The following is an 11877-nucleotide window of genomic DNA, read 5'->3' as shown; positions in this document are numbered from 1 at the left end:
GATTTAGAGAATGAAGAGTTTATCTTACAGCTGGCCTACATGTCGGACATTTTCCAGGCCCTAAACTTTGTAAATCTTTCGTTCCAAGGACCGAACAGCAATATAACAGTTTTTATTACAAAACTGAAAGCATTTATTTGCAAAATTGATATATGGACTAAAAACGTGGAAAATAAACAGTACGGAATGTTTAAACAGCTTAGCACTCTTTCAGTTGACCCCAGTGACAAATTATCTCAAGAAATTGCTGACCACCTTAAGTTGCTCAAAACGGAATTGGTGCATTATTTTCCAGATTTTGAAAGTTGCACCTACGCTGTCAATCCATTCTGCATCAATCCAGTTGTTCTACCCGTAGGAACAGGAGAACAAGAAGAGATTATTGATATTCAGGTTGACAAAACAGCAAAAGCAAAGCAGAAGGAATGCTCTTCTACAGATTTCTGGTTATCCATGAGTTCCACTTACCCAACATTGGCCCGAAATGCTGTTCCTCAGCTATTAGTTTTCCCCTCGACATGGGAGTGTGAGCAAGGGTTCTCGGCCTTAATGGCCATTAAGTCGAAGAGCCGGAATCGTCTAACTGAGCCTAAACACGATTTTCGATGTGCTGTGACTAATGTTGTGCCCCGGATAGACAAGCTTGTGCAAAAGAAACAGTTGCACCTATCACATTAAAATGTGTTTTCTTGCTGTTAACTTGTATTGCGTTATAGTAATAACGGTAATAACTAATAAATACTGGTACATTTGAGTATAGTAATTTATTCAGGGGCCAGGTGGTACGCAAGGTAGTAGTGAATGAAGAAGTGGTACGCCATCGGAAAAAGTTTGAGAAACACTGCCTTATATGAATCAATTTTTAACCTATTACTGCATCTCAGAAGCATTGTGAGTGTTAGATGTACTGTTTTCACATTAACATGCATTTTTTAAGCTCTTTTAGGCCTGTAAATTTTAGAGAAAAAGGTCCAAAACTGAATTGCAACAAAAGATTCATTACTAAATTATTACACAAAATACACACATATATATATATATGTAGATCATGTCCAAAACATCATAATTATGTCATTCTCATTACATAAAATAGACTTAGAACAGGATTCAAGCATATATTTTTGGTTACACTCAGTATCTTTTAGTGAGATTTAAGTTTTTACAATTATTTTGAACTTTGTAGCCTGTAAGGAATGTAAATGATGCCATTATAACATGTTTGACATGTTATTTACAAGGGACTCTTTTGGGAGTTATCTATCAACATAAACACTTCAGAAATTTGTATTGATTTTTTCCCCATGTTTATTGATGCATGTCCAAGTTACAGAAGGCCTGTAGGTTAAACTTTGGTAAAGGTGGTCTGCAAAGTAAAAATGTTTAGAAGCACTGACTCAAATGTCAGTTCTGGCATGAGATGTACTTAACCTTTATTGACTTTCTACACGAAAGACCTGTCAGTGTAATCTAGAATAGAATCTGTTGAAGACAAGCGACTTTGTTGATATATTACAGAGAATAAGCAGAAATTTTTCCTTGCTGTATTTCAAGTGTGACAAAAAATAGGCCTAAATTATTATGTAATGTTTAATCTTTGCATTAAATTTTTTTGTTCAAATTGGAACAAATTTCAGTTATAAACATTTATTCCTATTACAAATATGCAGGCAAAGCACTCAACACATTACATTTTCATTAAATATTAAAGTTAAGGTATTCAGCGATTGCCTTGTTTCATGTAGCATTGTTAAGGTTCAATGATATTGGATTGTTATATATTAAAGTATTTTTTACTAACATGCCTGTAATATGTTGAGTTATTGAATTGCTAGTTCAGTGGTCATCAAACTGTGTGCAGTGGACCTTTTTGTATTTTGGAAAATACCTTCTTGTATTATTATGATAAAGTAACTTAAAAGTACGGCATTTACCTACTCCCATGTTTCAGTGATTGTTAGGTATCATTGCGTGGCTGTGTTAAAAAAGTGCGCCACAAGTTTTTATAGTGTGCTGGCAAAGCTGATTTAAGAATCACTAGTCGTTTGAAGGCTGAGGTTTAGAGCACATGTTTCAGTAAAGATGTCTCTTGTGTTACACGAAAAGTAACGAATCAGCAACTTTATTTTATGAAGCATCACATTTAGCTTTTTTAAAAACCCAGTCAAGGAAATACAATTTTACAAAATTTTTGTAAATTAGCTTGTTGGAATGGCAAAACTAATAGAGGATATAAAATTAGCAGGTTGGTCTACCTAGTAGCTAAGTTTTAATTATGTTTAACATTTCATGGAGTTGCAAAAAACTTTTTAAGTAGACATAATTTAAATTTAGCATATCACAATGCTACCGTGACAGTTGATTAAATCAATATGGTTTTCATATCCATAACAGTGGTTGATTTGTGTAGATAAATACTATTAAAATCTGAGAATATTGTGTCCATGGTTCAGACTGAGTGGAATGAGAAGGACGATTTGTAATACAAATACATATTAAGAACTAACCTGTACATCATGTGGTCTAAACAAAAATTGTCGATTGAGGTTGCTTTTTTCTATGGTGTCCATATCAGTGACAATGATGGATCCTTTATCTACATCACTATCATCCAATGTGTTGAAACGGCACCCAAGTCCCATCATTGCAAAGTTTTTTAACAATTCGCAGCCAATAGCTCCAGCTCCAACAACAAACCATTGTTGAGAACACAGAACTTTTTGAAATTGCTCACCAAAAACTGCAACCTGACCAGAATATCTTGAATCTGCCTAAAGAATAAAAAAAATGTATCATCGATTGCTTACTTAAATATTCCAGTTAGGTAAAAGCTAATTAAGAAGAAAAAGTTCAGATAACAAGCTTGCATATTCACCACGCCTAAGGTTGCACCTAATTTTACATTCACAAGTGGAAAATTTGGACGGAGGTCTGTAGCGGTAAAGAAAGAACTACTGTGCTTGTATTAAATGTATCCATGTAGTGTTGCGTCAGCGCTTTTTCATGTGGCCAAATACGTGTCAAATAAACTTTGCTTTATACGCGAGAGGCTACTGTGTAATGACAGGTGTAGAGATTTTACAATTTCGTTAAATGCATTAGGTTGTAAAACTAACATACTATAGAAAACATACAAAATCCGCTAAAGGGTTACTCAAGGTTAACTTTAGACCAATATTCAGTGAGTTTAGGACACAGCGTACGGTTACGCACATTGTATGTTATGTGAGTAAAAAGTTTAGATTAAGGCCTGTCACTGTGGAAAAACATTTTAATCATTAAGTGTAAGTGTCAATCAAATGTTCTTAGGTGAGTGGCTAACATGTAATGCCAGCCAGTCAGATTCAGACATTGTCATTTCATTAAAAGCATTAAGTTGCAAAAGTAAAGTTTTGTCATATAATGTACTGGCCTTGGATAAAATGCACTGCGGGTTACTCATGGTCAACTAAAGAGTTGAGGCTGATATAGCAAGGTTACACACAATGTAATTGTTAAGTACTAGTAAAGCATTAACGACAGTAGTAACTTTGTATTCTTTGCAGCACATTATTTGACCGGCTAGTTAACGGATAAAGTTTTTAGTAAAGTACAACTAAAACGCAATAATATCTTATAAAATGAACTAAATTTGTGAAAAGTTTATTGTGTTCCATTTCAAAGTTGAGGCAACAACAACTGTGTAGTTGTGTACAAATAACTACTTTAAATGACAGTTGTTTTAAGAGTGTTAATCATTTGGTATTTAATCATACTTATATATATGTATACACCCTTTACTGCTGTTTTGTTACTAAAGGGTATATACATTATGACAAAAAAATAGAAGGTAAATTAATTAAAATTATACAAGGATTTTGGAGCATAATGGTTGGAGGTTGTAGTAAGACGTAATAAGAATATCAAAGCCCATACAGAAGTAGGTATCATTTTGAACGTTTCGAATAACTCTTTATTCATTTTCAACATAGAGAGAAGTCACTGATGGTCTAAAGATTATGTATCTATCCACGTTTCCTTCTTTCTGATGTCTGTCTTAGCACTATATATACACTTACCATCAGTGACTTCTCTCTATGTTGAAAATGAATAAAGAGTTATTCGAAACGTTCAAAATGATACCTACTTCTGTATGGGCTTTGATATTCTTATTACGTCATACTAGGATTTGATATTCTGGATTCGTTATTCTAGATTCGTAACTTATTATTCTACCATATCCTGGGATTCTATTTTAAACATCTCTAATTGTGGGCATACTAAAACTGACTACTTTTTTACTATTAGGCTAAACTCCCAATGAATCATGTTACAGTCTAGCCGTAATGACTAACCTATTGTTAGCCATCCACAGTCTAGTCGTAATGACTAACCTACAAAACTTCAACTGACCAAGTCCCACAAAATGGCAAGGAAACACTAATTGTACTGCTGAAATATCTCGTTTTCTCGCCGGTTATCCTTTAAAACTATGTAAAGAGCTTTTAAAATGCTTTTTATGTTCAATCAGTTGTAGTGAAATCTCTTTCAAAAGCATCATGTTTTGGAGAAATTATATTTAAACCATGGCCGATCTAAAATTTTCCAGCAAATTTACAGCTGAAGCATGTCCTAAAAATCTTGAGTCCAGATACTCAACAGCAGTGGTCTCCAATCTATCGGTTGCATAAACCTATTCTGGGGATTGCAATTCCCAATTTCCAGTTTTAGCGATTTTATTGCTCTTGTTGTTTAAACGAAGGTTTTGAGTATATTAAAAATGTTCCATGCTTTAATTTAAACTTCTGATTTTGGTACACATCTGCAGCTACAGTTTTCTGAAATATCGCTCAAGTATTAAGTTTAAAAGAGGTTGGACAACCACTACTCTACAGTGACTAAATTATTTTTCTCAAATATAACCATCTAACATTTTAAAGAAGGGACTAGTAATCATAGTAACCTATGGTGACAGCAATTAATCACAAAACACTTTGCTAACATATGTACATTGTAATAAAAGAGTACAAAGCAACAAAACAAACTCTTCAGTATTTTATGTCAGTAACTACAAAACATTGTTCAGTGTCAGTTTTACTTTTTTAAGGACATGATCTGTTAAGCAGTGAAATATTGTGCTGTAAAGAATACTAAGTGACTCCTTTTAGTAATGCGTAATCAAAACTTGACAATTATACTGTGAAAAAGTTGACCTAATGGAGCTATTAGTTCAATGCCAGCAAGTTTTACAAGGAAATGTTAGTTTTATACCTTATCACTTTGTGTCACAAAAATATTACAACTTATTTAGCTTAGTATTAAGTGTTGATAGTTTTTGGCTGGGACAATGTAAGTAGATAAGGCAATTTTGTTTCATTTTAAGTAAAGCTCATATTAAATAGGTAATCACCCTATTTAATTCAGGCCATTTCAGTTATTTCATATCTTCTAGTTAACCTTATATATATTTAAAAAAGATTGTATTGTCCTGTCCTGTTCTTACCTTTGAGTTACAAAACAAATCTGCATCGTTAGGTTTGTCAGGTAAACATTCTAAAGCATCAAAGTAAAGAAATTGCTTAACAGGCATAAATTTTCCACTGCAAGCCTGCAAAAATAAATGCAAAATATGAGTAGGTTGATTTTGATTTTAGTGCAACTATACTTGGGTTTAATAATATTTTTATGTTACTAAAAAAGCGAAACCTACCTTCATTACTTCTTGTGCCACTATACCCCCAATAACTCCCTGCATAGGACATAAATTTCCTTGGGCCATATATGATAGTTGCTTAAATAGGGTCTCATCCAAAGAGTCTTGCTTAGAATGCCCAGCATTCATATTAACTTCATTGGCAATCGTTATGAACTCTTTTGCATCCATCTAAAAAATTGATTTGCAATAAATTTTGATTGAAAAAAAAATATTTAAACAAATACACAAAAAAAACATGCTTAGCGGGAACACTGACTACATGTAAGCAAATATTGCATTAAGTATAGGTATTGTATCTTCATCTATGCGAGCAAGAATCACTATGGCCTAAATCAGCGGTAGGAAACCTTTTCCCAGTATTGGGCATAAACCAAACTCAAAGGTCTCGGCAGGCCTTGGTTAAAATTTCAAGCATGATGATATAACGAGTTTCAATCAGGAACTTCATAACAATTAATGGTAAAGCAAAAAAAATATATATTTTTAAAATACTTGAAAACAGTTAAAGCAAAAACATAAACACAGGAAGCAACAAAATTTTAATTTTGTTTATTTTTTGGTGTAATTTGATTAGCGCTGATATACTGACGATGTTATATCCTATTTGAAACCTGTATTGAAGAACACGAAAACATATTTATAGACTCTGTTAAAAAAAATGCCTGGGTGATTTTTGTTGGTGGGCCAGATTTGGCCAGTGGGCCTTGGGTTGCCAAATATGAACTAATAAGACACTTTTTCTTTTATCCACCCACATCTAGAATTATCAAGTTGTGATTCTAACAATATTAACAAATACCAATGTTGTAAAAGCCTTACTTCATCTTTGATGTGTGGTAATCTCCCCTTAACTTCAACAAACTTGTGCAAAGCCTGAAAGGCAATATGCAGTTGTGCAGGCCTATCAAATTTTGCAAAGTCAGTGCAAACAAAGTCAGGATCAATTAGTTGTTCACGAAGAGATTTCTAAAACACATTTATAAAATGTTGAGGAGATTTGTAGTAACATATAAAATGGCATCAGATACATTCATTAGAATACAATACAGTATGTTTAAATATGGTAGGAACTAAGAATATCAAAAGTAAAATTTATTGTTTCTGCCGATGGATAGTATCGCGTCTTCACCCTAGAAACAACTGAATTTTCTTTTTTAATTAACGAATAAAAACGCCAACGAATAACAAAAGCCAGAAACACGATATTGAAAGTTACAGCATTTTTGATCTAGCAAACGTGTTTTGGTGAACTGCACTTTGGTTAATCCACTCGTCGATAATTAAACACATATTAATTTTGTCCACACGTTCCTTGTAAACGTTTAACATGCAGACGTGATTCAGCCGCTGTTGGTCCATCTTTGAGCGAAAAGTCTTTACCCTTCGAAGAACGCTGAACATTCGTTCCGCCTCACAGCTTGTGCAAGGCAGAGTCAAATATATTCGTAACAAGCACGATGCATTTGGCAGTAGAATAGATAAGGTGTTATCCTTTGCAAATATATCCTGAATGTTCTCCATTGAGCTACATTTTAAACATTTGCTTGGAGCCAAGGCCCGCATTTGCTCCATCTCGTATGACAGCGAATTTGATTTTATATCTTCCGAATAGAACCTTTCTACATCTTCCACCGATGTGTCACTGTAACCGGTTTGAAAGAAAACATGTTCGACATGAGACATCATTTCCAATTCCTTCGTAGGATACCGCAAAATTAAACACAAACAACAAGACAAAAGCACTTGCACATATAAAGACTTGTAATATTGTAAAGTAGTACTGCTGGCATTTGAATCTATCAGTCTTGATCACGAACCAGAACGTCGTGGAAGTACTGGAACTTCTAGTCATATCGAAATAGATACAGATTCACACGCACGAAAGAACTCGCCAGCTGTTGTCTCAGCGCACATAGCAGAGATCATACAAATTACATTTTCTAGCATAGACCGAAAGAGGCCAACCATCATTGTCTGTTTCTGAACCTCAGTGTGCAGCGGATTAACAAGCATTAACAGTTTATGGAGAACACGTAACATAAAATAAGTAGTAAATTTCTTCATTAAAGCAAGGTGTGAGCGTGCCGTATTTCTCGTCGCTAAATCGACCTCGATGTCATCAGATACATAGACAAGCCAATTAAGGATAGTTTCATACTGCTCGAGAAATGCTTCTATAGCTGGGTAACGTAAAACCCAATGCGTTGGGCACATTGGCCTCAACGATTTTCCAATTGAGGCTTCACTTCCAAGAGAGAACTTTCGGAACATGGTTTTTCGCTTTGGAGATGACATAATAAAATTAACTACCGATGTCAGATGTCAACACGGATAGAGCATCCACACTTTCGCGAACAGATTTGAATGCGTCTTGCACCACTAAATTAAGCTGGTGCCCTGCGCAGTCATTGATGGGTAAGGTTCTTTAAAACGTTGCTGCAATCCGGTTATCCCACCTCGCATATTAGCTGCCCCATCGTGGCCTCGACAAAGAGTTAAGTCTAACCCGACAACAATTAGACAAGATTTTATTGTTTAAAACAATGTTGCCGAATCTGTTTTACCAGTTTCATATAAAACCTAGAAAGCACTCCTGCACTAAATAAAACTCTTTCATGTAACGTACGAAAATGCAGATTTGTTCCTTCTTAGACACATCTGTACTTTCATCAGCTATGATACTGAATAATAGCTCTGGAAATATCTTTAACTACGTCTCGTAAAATGTGATGAGAAATCATTTTAAGCATTTCATTTTGTATATCATGACTTATCCACTTTGGGCGTTCCAGCCACGAACGCAAGTCTTCGCTTTGCTTTGCAACAAATTTTAAAAGTTGATGTAAATTTGAATTTGTATCGGTATGTCATCTCAAAGCCATTCCCTGGCGAGCAAGTAGAGTGATGGAGGCAAAAATATTTTCCAAAGCCTTCCTATTTTGCACAAGCAATTTTGTACTCTTTAAAGTAATTAATCGTGCTGCCTTATCATGCTTACCATGTAACATTTTTGCCCGGTAACAATGCAGATATAGAGCACTTCTATCGTGCTTAGCAATAGCATTTTTACCGTGAGCCCAGTCACTGAAGCCAGTCAACCAAATTGGATGCTTTTTAAGAAGGGTGTCTTTTGTTGTTGGTTGAACACGGTTGGCACCTGTTGCCCACTTGCAAACTGAGCAATAACTACATCCTTCGCTGCTTCATATTTCAACCACTGGAATTTGGTTTCCCAGCGTGGTAAAGAGCCCCAGACAATTTTCCTGACAGACAACTAGTTTCATCTAGTTCTAGAGAAAATGTAGCTTAAGTAATACTGCGTAGATTTAACCCTAAAACTACTGCAATTAACCTAAATATTATGCTCATTTGTGTTTTAATATTGGAAAACTTTTCAACTTGAATTGTTTTTGCACACAAGGAACAGAAAATAAGGATTCCTGTGTTACAGTTGCACATAAGAATTTTTAGAAAAATTTCACTTTTATTCGACAAGTGTTCAGTTTTCTTATCGCAATGGGGCACTGTATGTCAAAGCGTTTTTTTAAATACAACGTTTTATAAAAATGGGTTTTATATCTCTGAAGGTGCGACGGGCGACGGCCTTATACTTTAAAAATGCGGACACCTATACTACAAGCTAGAAAAGTTTCAACTACTTTTAGTGAACTGAAACTGTCCTATTTGCGGCATATTTTGCGCGACATATATTGTAGTAATACAAGACAAAATTCCCGGCGTTGCCCAGGTTTATATATAAAGTTTAATACTACGTCGCCTTAAACGTGAAATGATAGAAAATACGACGTTGTCTCGACAATGTAAAGTAATGACTCTTGCATTAAACGCTTATTTTAACTGGTGAACACAATATCAGACAACATTAAAGGTTGGCCAAATAATCGTTAGAGCGCATTATGTTTCCCATGTTCAAAACTCATTAAACTTAATTATCGCAAATATCTGCATGGCAGCTATTATTTTGTAAAAAAAGGAGGCTTGTTTAACCTTTTGACGCTGTTTGCTCAAGCTTAAAACGTTATGACTTCGCAACGACTTTTAAGTTCACAGTTTTGTTGAAACTAAAGCGCAATGTTTGGTATTATTTCAGAAACGGATCGACTCGAAACTAAGTTGAGAATTTGAAACTCACTGGTTTGTGAAAACATTATGTTGGTTGTTAAAACTTTAAGCTTTGTTTTGGTTAATGATCGTGAACATACAAACAAATGGAATATTGTGTAGTGTGCTCGAAATCGATCAAACAAAAGCCGAGCGCACTGCACTTGGCTGAGCATGTCACACGTACAGTACTACTAAAAAATGCCTTTTACTCTTCGCTGGAATAAACTCTAGCTTTCTATTATTTCTGAGCTCGCTACGGCACGCGATAAACCTTTTTTCACCGGTTTTTGTAAGGTTTCTAGCGGCTTGCAAACATCACAAACGATCGACTACAGACTTACCAACAAATCTCGATAAATAGATAATAATATTAGAGGTGATTTGCACACCATAATTTGCATGTAACTTGGTTAAATTCCAGGGCGTTTTGACGCCCTGCCAAAAATCCAGGGCGTCTAAAAACGCTCTGCACACCCACGTTCGGCTATGGCTGCCAGTATGGCAGAAAGCTGGCGACTATGTTGGCCAATGAATCAGACAGAAAACCAAGAAATCTGTCCAAAAAAAAAAAAATTTTTTTTTAATTTTCTTCGAAAGATCGATTTTCCAAAAACAACTTGTGCTTGTTCTCAATCCAATATATTTTCAAAATGCTTTATATGTAGGAACATTATGCACTAAAATTGGCAGGAATTATTTTTTTGTGCCATTCTGAAAAAAATAAAAATGGAAAGTATGAAGCACGTTGTTTAGCAGGGAAAAGCCAGTGCATATAGATTGTTTATTAGTGTAACAAGTACTAAATTTCAATAGAACTGTTGCGTATTTGCAGTTATACTTGATTTGACAAGTACTTCTTTAATGAGTTAAAAAAGCCATCATAACAGTCCCTATTTCTGTTAAATAGAAAGATATGACAATTCCATGGGCATATCAAGGATGTACAAGGCCATGCTTCTCTATAAGGCTTTAACTATATTTATTTTAGGCTGTTTTAATTATGTAAATGCAAAAAAATTTCGCGCATCGCGCAAACTCAGGCCTTGTTTTGCTATGCTTGTAGCATATCTATTCAGCCCAAGGCACTATCCATACTATGGTATGATGCATTTCACTGTGTGACTCTAATTTCGGCAAACAATTTCTATTAACTTGAAATTCGGCAAACAATTTTCTATTAACTCCCAATTTTAAGAATTTTTTGATCTGATTTTAGCTGCATGTGTGCACATGAGTTTGCCCAAAAACAGCTTATCTATGTAACAGTGTTAGAGTAAGAAAAGCAGACATGTGCACCTCCAGTCCCCGCCGTACTTCAGCATACCCTATATGTATTTCTTTACGTCACAAAAAACTTTTCTAATTCATTTACTTGTTAATAGTCTTATTTATCATCTAAACATGTCAAGGTTGATAAATTCTTTGGACCAGTGGTCGGCAAACTGTTGGCCCCAGCCCAAATGTGGGCCGCAGAGCCATTTTTAGTGGGCCGCAAGTAATTTTTCAATAGCTAATGTTAACATGTACTTATGGGTCGCATAATAGCCGTACATTCATTGCACTTAAAGTTTGTGTGGCTAAGAATTTCTATATAATCTCAGCGTGGTTCAGACGAACGTGCCAAATGTGGCCCTGCGAGCCAGTCAAACTTTAACTGTATGTTAGTGCAAAATTGTTCGCGCTTTGCAGGTATATTGTTCATTATACAGTATGTTTTCCATTAGGCCATGGCAGTGTTTTAGGCATAAGGGCGCCGTGTAATATTTCACCTTAAAACAAAACTGTTTTTGTAGTGGTTTTACGTAGTGGGCCTTCAATAGCTCTGAAAAAGTGCTTTGGGCCGCGCCAAAAGAGTTTGCTGACCACTGCCTTAGAGGAAGAACACATCATTTAAGTTTAAATGTTACAACTTCTTCTACTAAATATATAAACTTACTAGTTATAAAATTAAATTATATATAAAACAACCTTTGTAAGTATTTCCCTGTAATTTACAATATTAAACATGCAGATTGATAAAACATATTTTGATATGTTGTTTTAAACATTTCAAGTAAATT

At 34.9% G+C, this 11877-nt stretch overlaps 2 protein-coding genes across 4 annotated transcripts in view; one reads left to right on the top strand and one right to left on the bottom strand.

Annotated features, from left to right (window-relative positions):
* The window catches only part of LOC146148642 (ubiquitin-like modifier-activating enzyme 1), a 62499-nt gene that overhangs the window by 26598 nt on the left and 24024 nt on the right, over nt 1-11877 (bottom strand). For 2 of the 3 annotated variants that reach the window (XM_083387493.1, XM_083387492.1), the window contains exons 9-12: nt 6512-6658; nt 5687-5860; nt 5480-5584; nt 2505-2768 (exon numbers count right to left, since the gene is read on the bottom strand). In XM_083387493.1, coding sequence (XP_083243619.1) covers nt 2505-2768; nt 5480-5584; nt 5687-5860; nt 6512-6658 — 690 coding nt within the window. Of the gene's footprint in view, nt 1-2504; nt 2769-4055; nt 4072-5479; nt 5585-5686; nt 5861-6511; nt 6659-11877 lie in introns of all 3 variants that reach the window. The other variant, XM_083387494.1, reaches the window with a different exon arrangement.
* On the top strand, nt 40-678 carry LOC146148644 (zinc finger BED domain-containing protein 5-like). Its single transcript, XM_083387495.1, has one exon. The coding sequence runs from the start codon at nt 40-42 to the stop codon at nt 676-678; it is 639 nt and encodes a 212-aa protein (XP_083243621.1).

This window comes from Ascidiella aspersa, chromosome 4 (assembly GCF_963924565.1).
Source record: "Ascidiella aspersa chromosome 4, kaAscAspe10.2, whole genome shotgun sequence".
NCBI classification, from domain to species: domain Eukaryota; kingdom Metazoa; phylum Chordata; class Ascidiacea; order Phlebobranchia; family Ascidiidae; genus Ascidiella; species Ascidiella aspersa.
The sequence above is the reverse complement of the archived record's forward strand: the minus strand, read 5'-3'. Positions and strand labels throughout refer to the sequence as shown.

Excerpts from the sequence above, each read along its gene's own strand:
- LOC146148644 (XM_083387495.1), top strand. The coding sequence starts at position 40 with ATGTCGGACATTTTCCAGGCCCTAAACTTTGTAAATCTTTCGTTCCAA.